Consider the following 25,719-nt stretch of genomic DNA (forward strand, 5'->3'; position numbering starts at 1 on the left):
CTATATTTCTTACAGTAGGTGTAGGACAATGAATTGCACTGATATATGTTTCACACCTCTTGTGTAACTAAAGACTACCAAAATATTAGAACACCTCTCCATATGATGCAGTAAAGTTCTAAACCACTGCAGTCACCACGGTGTTATACCAGGACATTAGCGGAGGCTTGCATACGAATTAGCTGATTAATGTAATAGTAACAAGATGGAATCAACCTCCCTGGGGAGAGATATGGAGGGAGCATCTCTGCAGCTGTCTTCTTTTTTTGGAGGAAGAGGAGGAGGTGATCAATATGGCAGCATCACTTGTAAATAGATAGCGCTGCACACACTAACATCTCCATGGCTGTCCATTCGGACGTGTAGCCAAACAAGTATGAGATATAACGACAATGTAGTTTATAGCTGTGTGAGGGCTTCTAAAAATGCTGCTGTAAACATTCAGAACTTCTGTTATTAAAAGCTTATCGATCATTTGAACTCTATTGTTTGATACAAAGAACGAGTCTGAAAACAACTTGGAATGTTATAGGTCTTCCGCACTCAAATGACAAAGAACAAAGCAAACAAGTTGTTAAAGAAGACTTGTTAGGTTAATTACATTTACTAACAAGGAAATCTTCTGCATAGAATAAAAGAATTCCACCAGGTTATGATGATGGATGAAAGAGTAAAAGAAAAAAAATCAATAGACACGTGACGCCCTTTAAAAGCCTTATAAATATAAGAATTTGTCCATTAGCAGGGTCCAGTAAATGCTAATGAATGGAACGACAAGGCCATTCTGCTCCATTACACAGATCTACCAGCCAGTAGGGCAATCCCTCTGATGTTATCTACTGGCAGGCCCGGCCAACACCAGACCCACAACTCAAAAATTCTCTGTACTTTAAATAACAAATGGGACTCGTGTTGCTAAAGTAAATTTCTAAATTTAAGTATATTTATTGAGAAGAGGTCACCATACACCAGTGATTTAGTGGATTTGTAGAGATGAACTCAATTTATGCAACAGCAATAAACAAATAGCAAGAAAATTAAGCATAGTGTCGCCACATACAGTACAAGCAAAGAGCCATTGGTAAGACATACCCATTAATAAAAAACAAAAAAAACTCAGCTCAGATTAGCACAAGGCCCAATTCCAACCATCTAATGACGTCTTTTGCCAGTCCAAATTCAAATTGAAATGTATTGAGCTATTCCTATCGTAAGCTTTAAGTAAGACAGCTCACCCTTCTAAATATTTCAGATACAACGATTTTTCAATTGGAGCCCAAAACCACAACACAGCATCATAAATAAATTAAGTGTGTACAATTGAAATGTGGTACTAACTTGAGTGGAATACGGGGAAGGGCAGTAGCTGATGAAGCGGCAGTGACAACCTGCAGGATTTGCTCCAGAGCTGATAGGCCGCCGCCCACTTGGAAGGCTACTTGGTCTGCGTTGTTCTGTAGAGGCAGAGACAGAGGAGTCAGAGAATCAGAGGTACATTTAGTGGTCAGTGAGCCGTTGATTAGACAGGCATGGCTCTCACTAGAGAGGGAACCCCCCTTTCTTCTAACGGGGCACAGGACTGAAATCCAAAACAAAATGATCCCTAATATATTCCTGTTAAATCTCAAAAGTGCACTGTCTGATCCAGACAACAGTAGTCAAGTTTTGGTAGAAGGCAAAAGGCTACAGGCTGTGATTAGCACCAGGGTGGTCTTAACGAGGGCCTTGGTCAAGGAGACAGTAAGAAAATGTCAAACAAAGAGTAATAAATGCAGATCACAGAATTATAACTCAAGTGGCAACATACCGGTGGCCTGCGGATTACATGCAAGTTCTGTTTGTAGAATGTGATGTAAGTCAAGTTTTGGTGTAATTCAAATACCTAAATTATACCTGTCACTCACACTATACACAGAAAACATAAGGGGCATACAATACAGTAGTAATACTAAACACAAAGGAGGAGGGCAAAGGAGGATGGCTGCATGCAGAGAGCGCAATAAAGAGATTTTAGATCAATCACCTCCTGTCAATCACCATCCTCACAACATCCGTGTAGATGTTATAATATGATCTTTATTCTTAATAAAGGTTGCAACAGTGAAGCGATTGAGCCATATTGTGGACAATATTGAGCACATACTGTATTCTTCCGTGGCACAGTACATCACGATGTAACTACTGTAGTTCTCAAGCAAATCTTGTGTCGACGGACCAAAATTACATTTTGAATTAATTTATGGGCAACATGGAATGCCATAAACCGAGGACCACCTATATACAGTGGTGTGAAAAAGTGTTTGCCCCCTTCCTGATTTCTTATTTTTTGCATATTTTTCACACTATAATGTTTCAGATCCTCAAACAAATTAAAATAGTAGTCAATGACAACACAACTGAACACAAAATGCAGTTTATAAATGAATCTTTTCTTTATTAAGGGAGAAAAAAAAAATACAAACCTACATGGCCCTCTGTGAAAAGGTGATTAACCCTCTGTGTTAAAACATAACTGAGATTCATTTAGATCTATCAGTCTATAAAAGGTTATAAAGCCATTTCTAAGCTTTAGGACTCCAGCCAACCACAAGAGCCATTATTCACAAATGGCAAAAACGTGCAACAGTTGTGAACCTTCCCAAGAGTGGCCGGCCAACCAAAATTACCCCAAGAGCGCAGCGATGCCTCATCCAAAAGGTCACAAAAGACCCCACAACAACTTCCAAAGAGCTGCAAGCCTCACTTGCCTCAGTTGAAGTCAGCGTTCATGACTCCACCATAAGAAAGACACTGGGCAAAAACAGCTTGCATGGCAGAGTTCCAAGACCAAAACCACTGCTGAACAAAAAGAACATTAAGGCTTGTCTCAATTTGGCAGAAAACATTGTGTCCCATTACATCTGGCGAAAAAGAACATCTTATCAACAGTAAAATATGGTGGTGGTAGTGTGATGGTCTGGGGATGTTTTGATACTTCAGGACCTGGAAGACTTGCTGTGATAAATGGAACCATGAATTCTGCTGTCTACCAAAAAAAATCCTGAAGGAGAATGACCAACTGCAAGTTATTTCAAACGCCTGATTGCAGTTGTTGCTGCTAAGGGTGGCCCAACCAGTTTAGGTTTAGGGGGAAATGACTTTTTCACACCACTGTATGGGTCAATTTGGAATATTAAATGTAATTTCTTGCCTCCATACTCTCAGCCTCTGCCCTTGAGCGAAAACTTTTGACTTTAAAGAACTTTTTTTTTTAATTTGCAAATTGAAAAACAATCGCTGCTGATGAAGTGTAACTAAGTATTTAGATATCCCAAGGCTGTAACATTCACAGTCAGTTTGTATTTAGGTTGATTTGGAGAAAAAGAGCTGTAGGGTGTTGAAGCTGAACAACCCATACTTTGAATGACTCTAGCGAGCCATGTTATACTGAAGGTCACCCCTCCACCTAATGAGGTTACAGACTCCTTAGTGCTATGACAGCACTAATATCCAGCCACTTCACAGTGCTTTTGTTCCGTAGATGGGAAGTTGCCTACAAGCCTGAACACATTGGGAGTGAATCGCTTTGCCAAATTACAGATAAGCTCTTCATCTGTCACTCAAGAAAGCAACTGGCTCCTTGATTCCGGTGTTGTACACGAACATGACACGGACACAAAAACCTAGACAAACACACTATAGACTTTTAAGCATCCAACATAATGAGAAAATATTCAGAGACAGCTTGGACTGTGTTTTGCAAAATGTCTCATTAGGCCTTGCCAGCAGTTTCCATTCCTAATCAATTGGGTTTCAGACACTGAGCTTGGCTTAACCCTCCCATCAACACACCTACCTAAAAGTTCCTTAGAAAAAAAGGCACCTCTTTCATAGCAGCTTATCAAAAAGTATTGAATAATAGGCTAAATGGGACCTGCCCAGTCCTGGCCTTCTCCAGTAGAAACCACACAAGAACATGTGCAGCTAGTCGCTAACTTTTCTGTTATTCTGACAGATTTATCTGTTGTGAAGATGGAGCAAAACAGACTTAAAAAGGATTAAGTTCAAACTACCTGTCAAGGCTGTCATACTCTCTCACAATAGCCTGACTTTCCACTTTTGTGTCCCCATGTCCAAATACACGTTGCAAACAAGAAAAAGGGGACTATGGAAAAGAGGGCTCGTTAGCATTTCATACAATGTACTCTAATTTTACTGATAGCTTGGTGTTACTTCACTCACACAGGAATACAATAAATTAAAGCTTCTGTATGTCACGATTACTTTATTATTTTTTCAATCAAAAAAATGTAAGACACCACCACCACCGGCTAGCATATGTTACCAATAGTGGTTTAAAAGAACAAATTGAAGAAAAAATGTCTATAGTTTTCACAATTACAAATTAAATTGCATAAAATTGGTGTAAATTGTCATTGGCCTGAATAAGATGATTGGCACACGCGCACAAACACAATTTTCAGTCATGCTGTTGTTACGATAGGCTATTCATTAGTTAGTAGCTAACGTTAGTAGCCACACTTTGTCAAATCGCTATCATTAGCTCACAACAAGCACAACTAATGCCCATGCGTGTGTGTTACGTGGGATGTAAAAAAACAGGCAGAGGGTGGGATATAATGCTGAGATAGCGCCCTCTAAGCAGCTACCTATCCATGACATACAGCAGCTTTAATACAATAAGCCAAAACATAATTCTTTCCCTTTTCAATTCAAGGTTCCTTTTAATTTATTCCAGTTACTTTTTTAACCCCAAAGTTATATATAATAATAACAATAAAGAATGAGTAGCTAATTTATTATTTTTTGGCAGCACACCACAAAAGGCCAATCATTATGACCCCAGTTAGAAGGATGGCTCCTGAATAATACAAGAAGGAGAATCTTATTCAATTACTGGCCAGGGTCAACTATTGTTACCCCAGGTGATGGGAAGGCTGTAGCAGCTGGTCATTCCTGCTCCAGTGTCCGTAGACCAGCCAGATTGCACTTTGCATGCTCCTCCCACCAGACACTTTAATTACATCAAGAGGAGGGAAGAGCTTTGGCAGTCCCGTCTGACCAGCAGATGGACGAGCAAGTGATCAAGTTCACTGAAGGCTGGATTCAAGCCTCACTCTTTTGCATTTGGAGTCATTTAAACAGAGTGAAAGGAGTCAAATAGATTGGCATTTTACAGCCTTAAACGACAAGCCTAAACTAAGCTCTGAAGCCCAGTTGGCTATAAACCACAATAAGTAAGTAAACATTTTGGAGTTTAGTAGTTTAGACAAACTATAATTTCAAGTGGAGTCAACTAGGAAAACAGAGATTATTCTCAAAATACACTTCCAAAATCAAAGCTGCCACTGAAACCACACAGTCACTATTTTTACACCCATTTTGTATTGTGATGAAGGTAAAATCAATTATTTTGGAACGACAGCTACAATATATTGGCAACTTATGCCCACTGAGAAAAAAAAGGGCTGCTAAAAGCTCCAATAATTGGCTGCACAAATTGGTTGTTTGGTGGAGCAACTGAGATAAAATGGCGTGCACCAGCACTCAACTCTGACAACATGACATCAGCTATGTGAAATTGAGCTACATCTCTGTTGACTTCTGTCAAAGCACAAGTCATTCAGACAGCATTATTCTGCCCAACAATACACTGGAATGGAAACCGTAATTCTGCACATTAAAAGAGATTATTCCCCTACAACACTACTAGAGCATAAAGAAAAACATTAGCGGTATCTCGGTTTATGCTAAAGTTTTATAATAGCAGACGTTAATGCAAATGCTAAGTTCTGAAAAAAATGTCCTTAATTTTGGAAATGTGTTTGAGGTGCTTTAAGCAAGCAATTTATTTTCATTTTAAACTTGTCAGTATGCTTTTTTGGTAGTGCAATGCACCGTCAAAAAACACACAATTTCTTATTTTCTGCATGTATGATTAACATGTAAAGAAATGGAACTATTTATGATGTTAGTGAGCGTGTTAGAACTTTGCTGTCAAACTTCTCTTCCCACAGCCCACCTCCCAGGTTCCAATTGTGCCATGGCTTACTCGGCACAAAAAACGCTCTGACCGCTGGCACTGAAAATGTAAATAGAGCCCATACTTTCTGGTATTCAAAGCTCTGTATTCTTGACATTTTCTGTTTTTTTTTTTGTTTTGTTTTTTTTAATAAAAACAGCAATAAACACGTGGTGCAGTACCTAATAATAAGGTAAGTGTGTGTGGAAAAAAAAAACACAGCAGCACATAGGAAAATTATGCTTCTCAATCACATCGAGTATTGCTAGAATCAGGTTTGACACTAAATAAACCATTAGAGGCCACAGAGGGAGAAACAGGCCAGGGTCAGAGAGAGACGACGCGTAACCTCGTGAGCGGGGGAGAGTTAAGGGGTGGGGCTCAAACAGCAGTGCAGGAGGGCAGTGTCGGGTGTTGTCTACAGATTTAGCAGAGAAAGTGGAGACTGAATCAGATACGGGGAGAAAAACAAATCTGTAGGTGAGTCAGTGACATGAGAGATGCTTGTTAGGTCAAATAATCTAAACGGTCCAGACTTGAAGTGACTCAGGGGCCAGACAGCCATGCTGACGGAGACTCTATTTATTTGACTTTGTCCAGGGATTACAGAGGAAAGTGTTCCTCCGACTGCCTCATTGCCAGTCATGCTTCCCCATCGCTCTGTTTCTATGATGTGATGGTGGAGCAGAACTTGACCAAATGAGCTTTTAAACCAAAGTGTAAGACAAAGTCAAAGAACCCCACTGTCCCTTCATTTGCTTCTTTGCTAGCAACCCTACTGGTGAATGGAGCACATCTCTTGTGGCCCACTGACCCTTGACCGCCTGCTAAAGTGTGGGCGGAGCTGAGAGGAGGGCTCCTCATGTAGTGACAGCTTGTGAGCTACTCACATCACACTGGACTCCTCCTCTCTACTTACTACCCACTTCAACCATGTATTTCAAGGTCTCTAGGGAAATTGGACAACAGCGTCTCCGGCTATTACCGTTGTCACTGATGGGACTCAATAATCTTTTTATCCTAACGCCCACTGATACACACTGGGATGGTATAATGGCGTAAACCTCAACTTGGCAGGAAATTTATGCCTCATTACAGGAAGTGAGCTGTATATTCTCCTCATCATAAACATGGTGGCAGGTGTTTAAATGCCTTCCTACTGCTCAAATTAATGTGGGTTTTAGAGTTACAGTATATATATGAAAGAGGCCTGAAACGCTAGTTTCAAATTAACACTTAATAGAATCAAAGTTGTAAGTTTATGCAACTGTAAATTATAAATACCCAAATGTTGAGTTCACGTATCCTTATTGTATCCCACTGATTTATTCCATTGACACAGGTCAAAGTTTGTTGGAACATGTTCCAACTGTTTTGTACAGTAACTATACACAAGCAGCAGTGGTCACTAAAACTTTTTGAGGCCAAGATCTCTGGTTTTGGCTGTGAACCTGCTCAAGCTCTACTCCCCCAATATGCTGTTTTTTTTTAATTTTTAATTTTATTTTTGTGGATCTGTGTAACTCTATTTGGCTTGTTGTCGTGGGCAAACGATGGTGGTTGAGGAGAGAGGAGCTGGTGAAGCCCTTATGAGCCGCGTCGCTGCAGCTCGAAGATCTTTTTTTTAGGCGCTCGTCTATGGAGTTATGCAGGGTCAGGCAAAATGATCTGACACATTTGTAGGTGAAATAAAAGGCAAATAAAGTAAAGAAACAAAAAAAGTGTTTTTATTTTCGATAAGTACATATAATGCCATTTTGCTTTATTTCTTTATAATGCCAATGTTTTTCGTTTCCTTTTCAGTTGCCGCCACGAATTGGACTGGTGAGCATCAAGCTTTCATTGTGGAAACGTTTATCAAAACAAACAAATCTGTAACTGCAACACAACGAGCATTCCGTTTGCACTTCAATCTTGGTAGACATGATCCCGTACCAGCTCGAAAAACGATCTTGTTATGGGTTACCAACTTCTACTGGATCTGCATTGAGTGTGTGGACAATAATGGATCCCATTTGACTGATTTAATTTTTAAAACATAGTAAAACAGAATGACATTATATGAAAAAAATGGCATTATATGTACTTTTCAAAAATAAAAACACTTTGTTTCTTTACTTTATTTGCTATTTATTTAACCTACAAATGTATCAGATCATTTTGCCTGACCCTGTATTTCTGCCTTAATTTTGAGGTTGCAACGCAGATTTTGCGCCATATTAACGTGCAATAATTACTGTTGTGAATGCAGGAACATCGCTGCGCTCTGTCACTCCTCTCCCCCTCTCTTAACCTGTGTACGCTTGTCGCTTGCGTGACAAGGCAAGCTGGTGTTGGTACCTCCGGCCAGGTTTTGGGGACTGGGCTCCTGGCTGGGGCTTGTAGGTTGCGTGCCTTGAGAGCGGCGAGGCGTACGGTGTGTTCAGTGGACAAAATGCCTGCCTGTTGGTCACTCTCCGAGAGGGGAGGGCACTAACGTGCTAATAGATTTTTTTCTAATATTCTTCTGATCGACCGACAAAGTCCCAAAGATCGACTGGTGGCTCGCGATCGACATGTTGGTGACCCCTGATTTACAGAAAAAGCAACCTCAAAAGACTTGGCAAACTCTGAAACTTTACCTGGATCTCTCATACTTGTGGTGCTGATGTGTGGCATTCCCTCTTTCTTTGTATGATAGAATTTCTTCCGATTTAGTCTGATCTTTTCACTGTAGTGTGAGCAAGTGAGAAGCAGTTTTGAGGCTTGTTCGCCTGACGATGACCATGTCTAGCTGATTCCAGTGCATTGAGCATGGGTATCTCCCTGACAGTTTGTGCTGCAGCTTCTTCTGGAAATAGGTGTTGATACAAGCAACATTGTAGCACGTGCTGCCTCATTGATCTTGCCAACACCAAGGTGTCCAAAACAAGAATGCCAGGATGGTCAGCACCCATTCTAGCATTGAAGTCACCAGTGATGGAGACAGGCCCGCTGTGCTCCATAGATAATGATAGAGCTAAAAACGTGGCTACCTGTTGATTGGTCGACAGATAATTGTTTGTTCAATTAATTAATGACTTACATGGGATGAATCGCAGTATTTAAAAAAAAAAAAAGTGGATTACAAAAAGCAGGAGGAATCTCCTAAAAACTGTATTGTACTGTGTTGCAATTATTTTCTTCATTTAATTAATTAGCAAATTACACGCTGTTTCACTAATATGGTATGATGTAACAATCATTACCATGGAAATTGCTTGGCAAAAATACTGCTGAATTTACCAACTTCTTTGTAATTGAATTGAAAAAATTTGCCATGGGACACATGCATTTGGAGTTCAATAACTGTGTGGCTGGACAACTATTCATTCAATGTCTCGCAGAAACACACACACAAAAAAAAAGTCAACTGACCATTGTTTAAACTAGCGTGTTGGAGTGGTACAAGCCAAGCAAGACATAGGGACAGTGCTCGCTCTCGTGCCAGGAAGCCCCTCTATTGGTACCAGGTGCACAATCAAAACATGGTTAACATGGTCTTCATTAGCCAATAACCAAAGGCAAGTGGCTTTAGAGTAAGTGATACTTGGGAGGGTGAGACAGAGGGAGACGAAGCCAAACACAACTAATGGCCGAGGAGACATGCCCAGCGTCTGGCCTGACCTGCATTTGGCTGCAGACGGTTGAGCCGACAGCCAAGCTAAAAGAGTGCGGCGATCACTAAAGGCCAGGAGGGAGGCAGTAAAGGCAACACAGAAAACACTGAATTGCATTTGATGTATATTATATGTGTAATTGAATACCAAATTGATATAATCCAATCACATTGCTAGGTCTACCTGCTTCTCCAAGATGCGTGAGATCTCTCCTAAAGTTCGGTCGAGACCGGACACTTTGTTGTTGGCCCACTGCCCATTGTCTTGGCCCTGCAACTGCTTCACAAGGTCCTTCACAAGGCGCTGCAACCTGAATATAAAAAGGAAAAACATCTGAGCAACAGTTCAATATAACTTCAATTTGAATATACCTAATAGGATTTATTAATTTTACCTTGACTCACTCATGAAGTTGACAGAAATTAGTGCAGCAAATTACAACAAATTAAGGGAATCTTGGAATTACTGTAATTAAGCAATTTATTTAATCTAATTATATAAAACATTTTGAAAATTAGTTTTAATAATGGGAGTCAGTGCCACAAAGAAACAAACAGAATGACTGTTTTTTTAACCAACTCCTTAATTTTTACATTTGTCATTTTCCGAGTGTTTGTAACACTTGACGTATTGATACATTTTATTTTTTACTTTTGATGACTATTCATTAAAAGGGGGCTCCATGCTATAGAACACAAGGTACCAGGGACATTGACTGCATTGCTGTGGTGTAGAGCTATTTAAAAAAAAAATTCTTGGCATTTCTTCTTATTATTACTATTATCATTGAATGGATAGCAATAGAATTTTCCAGTCATGGGACAATGATATTTATCTTGATCTTAAATATGATATTTGAAATTGTTGTCAAATAAAATAAATAAAATATACAATTTTGATTCCAAATAAAGAATGAAAAGAAAGTCAAATGTTCCAATATTTGTATTTATTCATTTATTTTTTTACCTTTCCTTATGGTGATGTGCACTGTTAGACTGAATGAAAAAAAAATCTGAATGAAATTGTAAAAATAATCACAGCCCGAGGTTTTGCTGGTTTCCTAATATGGGGGTAAAAAAATGTACGCCAAAGGAAAAAAAAAAAGAAAAAAAAGAAAAGCACTTACTTAGCCTTGTACGGGGAGTCAGGAACCTGCGTCTGAAATGACGTCTCGTATTGCTTTGCTCTGCAGGGGCAAAAGTAGAGAGAAGTCTTTGAGTCTTTGGGGGTAGAGGGGGAGTGTTTGGCCTTCCAGTAAAGCACACATCAGATGAAAGTGTGAAGGAAAGAAAATGTTCAAGCTGAGTCTGTTTATTTGGCCTGTCAGCTGAGGAGCTCGCCCTAAAATAATCAGACACCACTGTGGCTCACGGGGAAGGAGCATTTTGCCGGCACTGACTGAAACCAAGATTAAATGCTAATGTTAATGTCATCTCTGTATCACAACACTGCTCTAATTCTGTATTTTTATAATAAGCAGGTGAAGTAGGTTACAAGCATTACTTACAGTGTTTTGAAAATGTGACCTCCTGGAAAGTCACAGCCATTAGGGGAGCAATGGCTCTGTAGAATATATGCCAAACTCTCTAAAACAAATTACAGATGTGTGTGTGATTGTATCAAGCTTTTACAGGACATGATGAAGAACTATTGGTAACAGCTCCTTACAGTTAGCTTTTTCTACAATGATAAGATCACACTCTTCCAGGAAAATGACAGGTCGTCTCACTGAAAATCTCACAATTATTATTATTTTTTAATTAAATAACAATCAACTTGACAGCTTATGGTCATTTACTGAACACACTGGAAGGCTCAAAGGGCATTTTTAAAAATACTTCAAAAATAAAAATCCTGTATATTCTTGTGGGTTGTGCGAGACTTCTATAATATACAGAAAGTGCCTCATTTATTGAGAGTAATGACATAAACCCACAACACTCTTTTCAGGTTTAAGAGGTAGCAATTGCAGAAGTAGCTGCAATTACTGTCAGAAGTAGCCACTACCAAGTACTGAGTGACCACAGTTTGAGGGAGTTCCTGTTAATCAATTTCTTAATAAATCAGGCATTGAGATAAATTCCATTTAATTCTTTATCCGACAAAAACATATTGGGCAATTGTGTACTTCTGTCTTTGTTGGAACAGCAAGGGCAAGGCACTTTTCCCAGTGCAGAAAGCAAGGTCTATAAAGGCATGATTGAATTTATGTAGAATTTTGAGAGCCCTGATTTCAAAACAAAACACCTTCGGAAGGAACTAGAACAGAGATTGTGAGCTAAAAGGTTCTCTCTCTGGTACATCAGTGACATTTGACATGTTTTTCAGGACAAATGGGCAAGTACCGTAGACACTCTAAAGCAGGTGTGTCCAAACTTTTTCCACCAAGGGCCACATATCATCAACTTAAGATGACAAAAATATGACATTTTGTAAAACAAACGAAAACCACCACGCCTCCTCTCTCCTATCTGTGTTCTGACTGTCAGTTGTTAAATTAAGTGAGCTCAGGACCAGGTTCTGACACACAGCAAAGTCACCCCCTATTTGTTGGTTAGTATTGATTGATATTTCATTTAAAAATCGATAGCTTCAAAATATAAAAATAGGAAGGGCTCATACATACTTCAACATGCATCTTATACAGAGAGAGAGAGAGGTGCTGAGAACGGCACGGCAGCAATTTGGAGGAAACCTCTTTACAGGTGGAGGGCTGGGCCCGAGAGACCGATTTGCAGGTCTGTTGTGCAATCGCTCAAAGTGGCCATAAATTAGGGTCATTAATGTTACCTTGTGGACAGTTAGGATGTACATAAGAGCATCTTCCCCCGACCTGTACGAGCCTTTTATCTCAGCCAAAAATCCTGGATTGCTTTTGTCATCTGTGTCAGCATTACCAGAACTTCCTTCCTGGACGCATTGATTTCATAGAGCCCATAGCAACGAACTCTACTTCCGCCAACAAGAGCAAATGATCACTAATCATGGCAGACTTCGTGAGAGGCGACGACGACTACTACATTTTGCTTTTGCTCCCCCCAGGCAGAGAATAACGTTGATGGTGCTAGGCAGATCCAGCTATAGCAGGGGTCGGCAACCTGAGCCTCTGGAGCCGCATGCGGCTCATCAGCCTCTTTGTTGTGGCTCCCTTCACAATGCTTGAGTATTTTTTTTAACACCCGAGTGGGGGACAATGCGCATTTTTGAAAAGAGTTAAAAATATCAGACTTTCTGTAACTTGACTTGTGATTGGATAAGTGCGAGGAAGGAAGGGAAAGCCAGTGTTTGCGTGCCTGCATTCTTTGAGACATGACATACACGTCTCTTCCCCCCGCAGCAAGTTAACCATTAATATATCGTCACCAAAAAGAAACATCTCAAAAGAAATGAGACTTTTTCATTCTGCACAAACAGATTCCTTTGCTTTGTCTGGCAGCGATGCTGGCTTACCTACATATGTGAAGGGAAAACAAAAAACAAAAGACATTTCCAAAACAAGCACGTACTTTCTGAAAAGTAGTAATTTATTTCCAAGTAAACCTATATGTCTAACTGTGGTCATCCCTGCAGTCCAGCCATGCACACAGAGGGTTCAAACTGACTACCACATAAGTCCACTGATTGATACAGTAGTTAAGTTGAGAAGCCTTAGCAAGCGAGCTAAAAGTAAGAGACTGTCAAGCACTGTGCTACACATTTTTTGGTAGGAGGTTCAACCAACGTACTAGCAAAATGAAAATAAAAGCTCACTGGCAATCACGAGTCCATTGTTTTCAGCAGGTTTTTAAATCCGTTTTTTTCCACTGTTGCAATGGGGACCATATTTCTAGCAATGTAGTAGGCCACCGCTTTAGTAATAGCACACCACTTTGCACTTTTCCTTTCACGAGGAACACAACAGAAAAAAGAAGCAAGCAATGAGCTTTGTGTTGTGGCAGGAGCTTTGTGGAGTCGTGCAGCCGGGGCTGTTTCACCCCACAGCTTCACACACTCCTCGTACTGTAGTTTGTGCATAGTTTTCAGGTGGTGAAAATATATGGATGGAAAATATACACCGGAAAATATCGGAAGGATAGCTGGCATTGGCTCTGGCCACCCGCTTTTGCGGTATAAAATAGATGGATGCATTAAAATGCATAAAAAACATTTATATTTTGAACTTTATTTTTAACACAGTGTTTTCTGTAATGTTTTACTCTAAAATGTCAACAAATTTATAAAATTGTTTTACCATGTTGACAAATGTCTAACACCCAGATGCAGTCATCAAAATAGCTATATTTTCACGTTCCCTACGCCTGGTGTAGAGTTTTGCTTGAGCTTATTTAATCGCTGAATATTGTATGTTTATGTCCAACATTAATTGCATGATGTCATTGATGATTTTGGTGCAGCCCACAGCTTAACACTGTAGCTTGAACACACTCGTCTATACCTTTGCCACTGTAAACCAGTTAAATCCCAGGAGACATCGCACTCATTTGAGAGCCTCTCCGTTTTAATCATCATAGCTACAAGAGCTATAGTACAGCTAATATGTACCGATATTAAAGAATACAGCAAGTACGACATTACTGAGCTGTTAATTCGTTCATGTCAGTGTTCGTTGTGACTGATTTGCGACGAGTTGCCAACAGGCTTTATTTTGATATGATCTAATAGGTCAAACCCGAAAAGCCACACATTTACCCGCGCTGAAAGCATATAAGCGCCATCTAGCGTTTCAGAGGCACACAGCATATGGCGTAACGATTAAATTAGAAATAGTGCATGAAAACAGGGCCTTCACATATACAGTATGTGTGAAGATGGAATAGACCGATTGTAAATGTACTGAGAGTAAAAATAGATACTGACCTAGAGTTCATTCTGGCACGGAGCTTCTTCGCTTTCTTGCGGGCTTTTTGCCTCTCTTCCCCGTCCTTTACGCTCTCAGAGGAAACTGAACCATCAGTCATGATGTCCACAATGTATTTCTTCAAGGAAAGGTGCTCCTAAAGGAGAGACAAGTGGTACTTTACTGGGAAATATGCTAGAAGTTTGATTATAACAACCAATTCTACAACCATCTACTAAAAACTGATTTATTTTGTGTGTCAATAAAATTGTTAGGAAATGACACCTAACAAGACATTTAACTGATTACAGTGCTATGGAAATACAGTAGCAAATATAATTCCAGTATATGTAGATGTCACACCACCATATCCTGTAATTACCTCCTAGTCTTTTGAAACCACTCCCACCTATGGACTTGCTTTAGGGCCCGAGGTGTTACTTTGTGGCTTGCAAATGTCAAGACCATTTCGATATTTACGCTAGGAGACAGTGGAATGTTTCGAATGACACAATGCACTTGCAAGAAACTAATTTGCCAATTATCCTGTCATCCATTACACCAGAGGATAGGATAACCTCACAGATAAAAAGAAGAAGAAGCAGCCAAGCTAAACTTGTGTGTGGGATGTCATAGCCTTTGGTCACAGGTGTTGTTGCACCTGTTGGATGAATGGAGGATGTACAGATGTTACTGGCTGAGTAAAAGGTGCGAAAAAGATCATGAATAGATAACCTGCACTAAATATAGCTTATACATGAAAGATTATATATGAAAAAAAAAAAAAAGACTAGCAACAAAAAGCGGAACAATAAAATGTTTAACAAAACTCTGTTTGCAGGCAAGTAGTGCATTTAATTTGCCAGATTCAAAACATGATTAATAAACTATCAATTTCACACAAACTACCAAATCAGTATTATGATTACTATGCCCGTCCTGAGTTACAATCTGTGGCAATGGCAGCCAATATTAATCAGAATTTGATCCAGATGGTGCCATGATCCTTAATAGCATTCTCCATGCTCATCCAGAGGACAAGCGTCATGGAAAATGAATGAACTAGAGAAGCACTAGGAGAGTGCAGAATTCTGCCAAGTGCCATAGTTTCCCCCCCATATTGTGATTCACACCAAAAATAATAAAGCTACATTTTTTGGATCAGTCTTTGAAATTTTGTAGAACCTGTTGTAAACTTGTCCTATATTTTTTTTCCAAGTGCTCTGACCATTTTTTGTGGAGTTATACGCACAAATACCAAAAATGGCCGTATCTCACAATGTTAAAAGAACGCTTTTTAAAAATTCCTGGATCCAGATGTTGATCCGGATCACCCCCAACATTTAATCAGTTCTTCCACATACCATTTCCGACAGTTCCTGAAAATTTCATCCAAATCCATTCAGAACTTTTCAAGTTCTTGCGAACACAAACAAACAGATAGACGCTGGCAAAAACGTAACCTACGCGCTGCGCTTTGCACAACGCTTGGCGGGGGTAATGAATGAATGCGTATCCAGATCAGTTTCTTTTGGATCCAAGGAAACAAAATGCCATATGTTTACTCACTGACATTACAGATGGCAAGTATTGAAGCCTTTGCAGAGGCATACTTTTGTTTTCCCCACCATTTCATTCATACTGCCACAGTTTGTCTTATAAGCATTGATGTCCCTTTACTTGGGAGGCAGCTGCTCAATAATCTCTCTGAGAGGCTATGTAGCCACTCTGCTAATAAAACTGCTTAAATAATGCTTCCAAACTATCTTTTGCCCAAAACATATTATACTGGAAATATAAAAAATTGAAATATTACACTATCACATAGGGCAAAAATGCTGACAAGGCAGCTGTAGACACTTGAGCAAATATGGATACAGTTGTTACAAAAAGGGCTAGGCTAAACTCAGTGGCACTTTGAATGCTTGAGACAGTCAAACATGGTGACAGACAGGTGTCTACCACTGAACCATTGTCACAAAGCAGCAAATACACTGGCCCCAGGGCTGCGGTGCTGCACAATGCCACAGATTGCCTCTGGTGGGAGTAACATGAGCAGCTCTAAACATCACTCCCTTTCTCTGACACAGACAGAGCTATCACAGATCTAAAAGGCAGCCCACACAAATACACATTCTATGGGATATGTTCACCCTTTTGTCGCTCACAAAAGACCCGAGCGGTTGGCTTTCCATTTGGCGTTGAGTAAACAGCTAAATTTCATGTCGGCTACTGGATGATAACTGATACGACACTGGATGGGGTTACCGTCGCTTCAGTGGTTCACATGGCATTTTTTTGTATCAAACTACAAGCTTTGAATGACATTTCAGCGTGGAAGTGCCATACACAACAAATCTGACACCCATGTTTAACTGAAACTATTCTTTGTATCTTTACAAGAGCAACATCATTGCTGGAAAGGTGTTGAGTGTCACATTTCAAAACAGTGAGGGGAGAGAGACGGGGGCTTCAGCTGGCACTCTGGATATTTCAGCAAGGTTCTCAATTTAGGGGCCATCGAAAGAGTGTCAACTAGACCTTCAGGACTCCTCTGTGAGGTCAGTTTTTTGCATATGCCCCTTTACAGCCTTGCGATCCCTCTGCTGGCCAAGCACCACCAGTGTGTTTCTGAGATGCTGTGTGTAAAGGTGATCACTTAATATGGGGTCTCTGACAAAAGCCATGTGTCTTGGATATTACTGGTATCACATTAAACCAAGCCAGGTGGTAATTAAAATGATCTACCACAATCTAATGCCCTCTTCTCCATCCTGCCCTGTTGATAATCATTGTATTCTCATTTTATTTCAAGAGTCTCTCTGAAAATGACTAAACATAAAAGGTGCAATGCCTTTGCCGTCAGTCTACACTTAAAACTACACGGTGACCTCTGCAAAGTTGAGCCAACCATCTTCATTTCAATTAAGAATCTTTCACTATAGGAAGAGTTATGGAGCCGAAACGGAGAAAATAGTTGGCAGTGGAATGAATGAAATAGTGCACGCCAAAATGAAATTTGAAATAAATAACGAGCAGAGACGACGGAAAAGCGCTCTAAACAAAGTCCTGAGATATTCAGGAGAAATGTAATTTATTCCAGACCGTTACTGTAGCAATTTAGACGCACCACCCAAAGTAGCTCAACTTAAAATGAAAGCAGAGCAGCACTATTTAGATCTCGAGAGCTTAAATTTGAGTAATATAAATACGAAGAAGACAAGCCTTAGACTTAGATGGAAAATATACATTCAAATGAATGATAAAGTGCTTGTATTAGTAGTTTATAATTCTATAAACACTGTATAAATTCTTCAAGTGCTTTCTCAAATAATAATTTTGAAAAGCAAAATTGTTTAATTACATGCACACATTGTATATACTTTATCTGTATTAATATATTAATACTCATAGAATATTTTCTCTTCAATGATGAGGGATCAGGGTTGATGTATGGTTGTTTTTATTTCTGTATTTTATTGCTCATTAGTATTTGCTTCTTGTTTTTACATTTCATTTTTTATTAAATGTATTTTGATTTTGTATTATCATTAAACTCTTTTTTTTAATGCTGTTACCTACCTCTCATTCTGAGTAAAATTCCATACTGATTCTAATTCCTGATTCTAATTCTCCATTGCCTTGTTTATTGTGCTGTCAAATATAACTAAATGACTGGCGTTCAGAAAGGAAATAGTTGAGAGGAAGGATGGAGGGTGTATCAATTATTCTCTGAAGAGAGGGGAGGAGAATAGCTTTGAATGAAAGAGCTACTGGGGCCAAAGGTGCTGCGTATAGCACCAACAGTTGTCAGCCTCACAATGAGCACCGCTGAAAAGCCAATCTCATATTGCAGCCTGAGAGGTTACCTTGCATTAACGGGCTGCCTTCCCATGGAAAGCACTCAATGGCCAGAAAAAAAAAAAGAAAAAGAAAAAGCAGTGTGACAACGAGGTGATGTCACCCTTCCACTGGGGCACTGAACCCTGACTGTGTACACTTCAAGGCCCATTTGCAATGGCACAAAGCCAGCAACAGAGCCATGGTGATGCATGAGGTGGATGCATAAACAATAATCACACCATAAAAGAGAGTCACCGGGCGTCTTTGTCTTCTTACACAACACAAGCGGGGACTGGGAGGTATTATCTAGGAGAACAAGTGTGTGTCGCCGGTGGGGTGATACATACCACTTCCTCGTCTGAGAGCTCCCGTCCCTGGATGCTGCTGCTGTCTCGCACGGCCTGTTGGTGCCTCTTGCCCTTGGTATGGCTGAACAGGTGCACCTCTGAGGTGATCTGCAAACACAAACACAGTGGTCAGAGGTCACTGCCGAGGACACAATGGAGACTGAGGCAGGAAAGGGTCATCACAGCCCCATGGGATGCTGGTGAAATTATATACCACTAGGTTTTTGTTGGGTTTTTCTGCCAATAGGACATGACCTACCACTGCTGAACCTCTGAGGAAAAAGCAAACTAAATAGGTTTGGTCCACAGGTTATATACATTGAGATATTTATTCATTAAAGGATGCATTTCAATTGTATTAACTATTGCAATGATTGACTAAATGTACATAAAGTAAATACTGCAGACAATAATCATGACTTTCAAGTTAGGAATTGAATTTTGAATGAAGCAAAGACTGTGTTAATTTCTAGACTAGGACTGAAGTGATGAACACTGGAGTCGTTCTACACTTCTAAATAAAGTGCAGATCTGATGAATAGTTACACGGAAGAGCAGGTGTACTGTGGACTATGTAGTATGGTTTATGATACTTTGTGTCTCAGGTCATTAAACTGAGTGCTTCTTCCTGCTGACCCCCTCATGATCCCTTGTGTCAGATGTTACACCAAGGTTATTCAACAGATCAACAAAATTCACTCTAAAGCCTGTTTAGTTGCCGCTGGTTTCACATGTCAAGATGCTCCACGATTGTTGCCACGGTAGCTACCTCTGCATAGATAATATGAAACTTAAGATAAAAGGTTCCAATATAAGCACAGTCATCCATTGAACATTGTCCCTCACTCTTTCACGGTTTATCAAAAATAAAACACAATTGCTGTTTCGTGGTTGACTATGACCTATTAAAAAAAATAATAATAATATATATATATATATATATATATATATTGAAAGACCAGTCATATGTACTTGTAGTATTCTGGTCACTATGCGTCAGTAATGTTACATTGATGAGAAACTACCTTACATTACCTTAACTTGCACTGTGGCGTCAGCAATGGATGCAGAGTTCGACATTACATTGTGGGGGGAAAAAAAATTATCCTCCCATTCCGTGTGGAAGTGGTACATTTTTGGCTTCTTACTTCTGTCTTTCTTTCCCACTCAGTTTCAAACCCTTTCTTAAGTTTCCAATAAATGAATTGGAGGCTAACTAATTAGTTCTGTAGCTTGCTATGCTTAAAGCGGCAGCTGTCTCTTATGTCCCTACAGAGATTCTGTAGCCTGCGAGTAAGTGCCATGCAATCGATCCACGTTATGTTCGAGATACTAAAGCAACAAGAAAGTTTGCTTGAGTTATGTCTTATCGCTTATGTCTACTACATTATGTAATACAAGTATAAAAGGTGTTATAGGGGTGTTATTTCATGTTTACAAAGCTCTAATAATGTCATGAAACATTTTTAGAAGGTCATAAACTGTTTTTTTATTATCCAACCACAAAGTTATTCCATTAATTAATATTAAATCCTACCTTGCGGAAATGTACTTATCGCGGTCAGGTCTGGAACCAATTAACCACAATAAACAAGGAACGACTGTATATCTTTAATTATTCGCTGTTCCTTGTTTAAACATTGCGCCCTCACTCTCTCATTTTTTTCCCCAAAAATTAATTCATCAATGGTTGCTGTTTTGTGGTTGACTACGGCCTATTATTAGTATAAAAAAATGCATATTTAAGCATATTTTTACATATTCTTGGCATTTTCAAGCATAGAAATTGTTACATTTAAATGAACAAAAAACAAATACAGGATAAGGCATTAAAAAGATGTTGATTAAATGTAGCAAAACAAGCAAAAACAGCAAAACAAATGAGGAACAAATGGGAGGAAGTGCCTTTACCTGACATGCAGCCCCATATCATCAATGACTGTGGAAATTGACATGTTTTCTTCAGGCAGTCGTCTTCATAAATCTCATTGGAACGGCACCAAACAAAAGTTCCAGCATCATCACCTTGCCCAATGCAGATTCGCGATTCATCACTGAATGACTTTCATCCAGTCATCCACAGTCTACAATTGCTTTTCCTTAGCCCATTGTAACCTTGTTTTTTATGTTTAGGTGTTAATGATGGCTTTCGTTTAGCTTTCCTGTATGTAAATCCCATTTCCTTTAGGCGGTTTCTTACAGTTCGGTCACAGACGTTGACTCCAGTTTCCTCCCATTTGTTTTGCTGTGCATTTTCTGTTTTCAAGACATATTGCTTTAAGTTTTCTGTCTTGACGCTTTGATGTCTTCCTTGGTCTACCAGTATGCTTGCCTTTAACAACCTTCCCATGTTGTTTGTACTTGGTCCAGATTTTAGACACAGCTGACTGTGAACAACCAACATCTTTTGCAACATTGCGTGATGATTTACCTTCTTTAAGAAGTTTGATAATCAAACTTTTTGTAAAAAAAATTGGCAAAAGCAATCAGAGAAAGTTGGAGCCAGATTGATGAAGAAGAGTACTGTTTGTCACTCATTAAGTCCATGCCTCTGAGACTGCGAGCTGTTATAAAAGCCAGAGGTGGTGCAACAAAGTACTAGTGGTGTGTTTGAAGTATTCTTTTGTTGTTGTTTTTTTCATGATTCCATAATTTTTTCCTCAGAATTGAGTGATTCCATAATTTTTTCCCTCTGATCGGTCTAAAAAAGTAACTGTTACTGACTACCACATCTTTTTTTCTTGATTTCTTTAAGTGTTTCTTAAAGCCAGAAAGTTGCCATTTGAAATGACTTTAGTTTTGTGTCATGTCTGTGATCTGCTTTTTTTCTACAAATTTAAACAACTGAATGAACATCCTCCAAGACTGGTGATTCCATAATTTTTGCCAGGGGTTGTATAAAGTTACTTGGTAAACTTGTTTCATTACGTACGCAGTGCATTTGACAAGACAGAGCTGTAAACGGCTCGTGTTGCATCGGTCACTGCCGGTGTTGGTGATATAAAGTCAGCTGGAAAACTTTGTTCGTACTACTGAACGCGGTGCTTTTGAGAAAGCTACAGTGAACAAGGCTGACATATTTCCCTGTTTGCCATCACTGGATGTTTGCATGAATCACCAACTTCACACAGATCATTAAAAAATAATTAAATAATAATGTCTTACGTATCACTTACATATACACACAGTACACATATAGATGAATAATAAACAATAAATACAGCAACTTCTGATCAATCCATGTCAATTTCAGACTTAAAATAATGCTCCAATTTAAGCCCCACCCATTTACGGTTAAATGACAGTCACTTCCGGTTTATGCCCCGCCCACTCCTAGGATACAGATGATTTAGATGTGTGAACAGATACAGATACAGGTGTACTCGCTCATCCCTAGTCTGGAATCAATTAACCGAGGGATTACTGTATACTGTAAATAAGAATATTATATATATATATATATATATATACACACACACATATTATATATATTATATTCTGATAAAGCTGAATGGCCTGCACATACCATCACGCTGCAGAGTGAGCACTGTTTTTTGCGTTCATACGGTGTCAGCTTGGGGGCGTAGTCCGTGTTTGCATGCCGGCCGCTGCTGAGCTCAGCCGCCTTCTCCTTCCTCTGCTCGATTTGCTCCATATGCCTGCGGCTGCTCTCATCGTGCTGTGAAAAAGCAACGAAAAAGTGAGGGGACAGATGGGAAACAGAGGGCCTTACGTTATGTCTACTGTAGACATTTTTAATTTCACCTTCATTTGAATTTTCTTCTGCAGCTCTTCCATGGCCTCCTGTTGAGCTGCACTGAGAGCAGCCAGTCGCTCCTCTCGGTCTCTTCAGGCAGAACATAGAAAATGTGTAAAAGTGGTGTACAGTTGTCCCTTGCTACATTGCGGTTCGAATAACGCTCCTCCCTCTATCGCAGTTTTTCCAAAATGTATTCATAAATGATCGCTGTTTCGTGATTGACTATGGCCTATTATTCCGTGTGGCAGTGATACGTTTTTGACTGCTTATTTTGTCTTTCTTCCCCACTCGATTTCGAACCCATTCTTATGTTTAGAATAAACAAATTGGAGTCTAACCAGTTAGTTCGGTATATTGCTATGCTGAAAGCGGTGGCCGTCTCCTGTGTCACTTCAGAGATTCCGTAGCCTGAGCATAAACTTTACACAATGTGATGTAAACAAAGCTAGCAGTAGTGTTGGAGTGTATGTCTATGTATGCCGGACTGGCATGAATACTGTATATCAATCAAGTGACAAACGTCATAGTGACGACGGATGACAGGCTGATGTCAATCTTTTTTATTTAATGTCATGCGCGATCGACCCACATTAGGTTCGAGATACTTCAACAAGGAAATTTCCCATTGCTAACGGTGAGTTATTATGTCTTATTATTGCTGAGTATAAAGGTGACTATGTGGTGTTATTTCATGTTTACGGGGCTTTAATAATGTTAAAAAAAATGTTTTTAGAAGGTCATAAACAAGTTTTCTGTACAGGTTGCTGTAACTACAAAAATATTCCATTTATTAATATTGAATCCTACTTTGCGAAAATCCACGTGTTGCGGTCAGGACTGGAACCAATTAACTGCAACAAAAACGAGGAACTACTAACCTGGCTCTCTCCCGTGCTGCATCCTCTCTTGCTTTCTCTTTTTCCTGCCGCTGTTGTTCAATTCGAGCCTCCTGCTCCTTGCGTCGCATCAACAGCTCCTCCACGCGTGCCTGTCGCTCTGCTTCAAGTGCACGCTTGCGCTCCTGCCAAAGGGGAAAAAAGAAGTATAATGACTTGCATTAAACACAAGACAAACAAACAACTAAATGGGTGTTTGGTTGCACCTGCACTGCCTCATCTCTGGCCTGCTTCTCCTCCTGTCTCCTCTGCCTCTCCTCCTGGAGCTCATTGAGTCGTTGCTCATATTCATTCAACTTAGCCAAGGCATCATGTCTCTTGTTTTGGGCTTCTAGAGTATTGATGAATGCTATTTCATTGACCTGGGTGGATAAATCCACAATTACAACATCAGAGAAATGTGGAGGTGTTCCTGTTTGTAATGAATACATACATATTGTGGCAGTAATAGTATTAGACTAAGCAGATGACACTTTTCAAATTGTCCTCATGCCTTTGACACAGACAACTCCCCCTTACCTTGGCCTCTTCCTCTTGAGCCTTCTTCACAATGGCCTGAAGTTGCAGCTCTCTCTTAAACTCTGCATGCAACAGCTTTTCCTCCATCATCCTCCTCCGTTGCTCCAACAACTCCTCCTTCCATTTCCTAACCTCTTTTTCCTGCAGACAGTGAGGATGGCGTACCAGAGGTGGTGTGAAAAATAATAATGTATAGTTCAATTTCTCTTCTGTCCAGTTGGTAAATGTATGGAGAATGCCAAAATACTGTGCACCACTTCAAGTAGGTGTGTGTGGTTTATGACACACTAGCCCAGGCATGGTGAACAGAAAAACTTTAAAAAAGGTGTTGACTTTGGCCACAGTTCATCAAGTGGTCTACATGCAGCCAGAAGATTATAAACCTCGGTGATCCTATCGGGCAATGTGCTGACAGAACTTCTTATTCGGAACCAGTCTGGGCTATGCTGGCACTCAGTCCCTTTAGGGGACGAGGCTTTCCATCTGTTCAACATGTTTTTACTCACCCTTTCCAAAAGCTTCTGCAGTTTGAGCGTCTTTTCCTCCCTCAGTTTGTCTCGCAGTTGCTGTGCCTTCAGCTGTTTCTCCTCATGTTTTTTCTTTGACTCTGCAATGGTCCTGTCAGAAGTATGACCATGAATCATTCATCGTTTTAAGTTTGCTTCTGAGGTCTCCATAACATAGCTTGGGGCTGCCAGGGATAGGATCTCTGGTCTGTTGAGGCACTTTGGGTGGTAGCCAAACAGCTAACAGAGGGTCAGACACAATAAGTTGGCCTTTGACTCTCTGGCGGCCGGGTTAAATACTTGCTAAAATAAGGTGAAATGCCTACAAATGAGCCCGAGTTGCTCGTCACAACAGGCCCTTATGTCATGGTAAAGTTGATACAATGACATCAAGTTTTAAAGACTGTAAAAAAAAACAAAAAAAAAACTGCACCTTTTGCGTGATGGTGATGACAATTTTTCATGCATGTGGATGCCGTGCCCAGGAGGTCGAGAAGGTTCTTCCTCCACCATGTCGCCCCATGAGGTACTCTGACGCCATGCCTCCCGAGCTACAAAAGGTGAATAAATATTTTTGAAACATTCCTTTTAAACTTGCATGTGGAAGATCATACCATCATAATCTGCTAGCATCTCACTCCACTCCATATTGGGTCCACATCCTCCATTGGCCATGCTAGCCTGTAAAATTTATGTGGTAAACAAACAAACAACAAAAAAAAGTACATTTAAGGAGTGAAATATCTCTAACCGGGAAGTCATTTTCATTGTCCGTCTCAAGATCATTGTTCTCTGCTTGAATCTCTCTGGTCAGCTGCTCTTCCTCTGCAATGGCACTGGCGATCGCTTCCTCATTGGCCTTCTCCAGTCGGTCAGCCAACTCCTCTTTCTTGGCCAGGACCTCTGCCATGGACTGGGGCTGGACACAAGACGAAAGTGTCACCTCACACACAGATACACCATCTCACACATCATATACAATGTTAAACAAATAGTATCTACAATATAACAGTTTCTCTACAGTAATGTATTTGTCGTGAGTGATTTACATATCAAAAAGAACACCGGCTCAACATCACACTTTTCAACACATGACTGTCGCAAGGATCACAAGTGAGGACGCATTCCACAGTCATGCAGGACACATTTGCTGTGAGGATGCAGAGATGGTGGAAGAAGGCAACTACCTTGCATTTTTGTATTTACCTAACTTGACAAGATTATGTAATTACAGATTGAGTTTGAGATCGCATCTCTTATATGGGGCATGCAATGATGTATACAGAGTGATCTGAATGTTAGGCACAAATGTATGTGGCCTAACTGAGAAAATAAATCAATTTAAAAAAGG

General features: G+C 40.0%; 1 protein-coding gene across 6 annotated transcripts in view; it reads right to left on the minus strand.

Moving 5' to 3' along the window:
* scaper (S-phase cyclin A-associated protein in the ER) overlaps positions 1-25,719 on the minus strand; it is a 71,062-nt gene that overhangs the window by 22,360 nt on the left and 22,983 nt on the right. For all 6 annotated transcript variants that reach the window (XR_008570430.1, XR_008570431.1, XM_054776534.1 and 3 more), the window contains 14 exons: positions 25,120-25,287; positions 24,983-25,049; positions 24,802-24,919; positions 24,369-24,480; positions 23,863-24,003; positions 23,550-23,705; positions 23,326-23,468; positions 22,453-22,534; positions 22,214-22,366; positions 18,688-18,795; positions 14,518-14,654; positions 10,787-10,846; positions 9,844-9,970; positions 1,339-1,454 (listed from right to left, as the gene is read on the minus strand). Coding sequence is in view for 4 of the 6 variants with exons in the window: in XM_054776534.1 (XP_054632509.1) it covers positions 1,339-1,454; positions 9,844-9,970; positions 10,787-10,846; positions 14,518-14,654; positions 18,688-18,795; positions 22,214-22,366; positions 22,453-22,534; positions 23,326-23,468; positions 23,550-23,705; positions 23,863-24,003; positions 24,369-24,480; positions 24,802-24,919; positions 24,983-25,049; positions 25,120-25,287 (1,688 nt within the window). In the remaining 2 variants the exon portion in view is untranslated. The remainder of the gene's footprint in view (positions 1-1,338; positions 1,455-9,843; positions 9,971-10,786; positions 10,847-14,517; positions 14,655-18,687; positions 18,796-22,213; positions 22,367-22,452; positions 22,535-23,325; positions 23,469-23,549; positions 23,706-23,862; positions 24,004-24,368; positions 24,481-24,801; positions 24,920-24,982; positions 25,050-25,119; positions 25,288-25,719) is intronic.

Source organism: Dunckerocampus dactyliophorus, chromosome 5 (genome assembly GCF_027744805.1).
Source record: "Dunckerocampus dactyliophorus isolate RoL2022-P2 chromosome 5, RoL_Ddac_1.1, whole genome shotgun sequence".
In the NCBI taxonomy this organism is placed as follows: Eukaryota; Metazoa; Chordata; class Actinopteri; order Syngnathiformes; family Syngnathidae; genus Dunckerocampus; species Dunckerocampus dactyliophorus.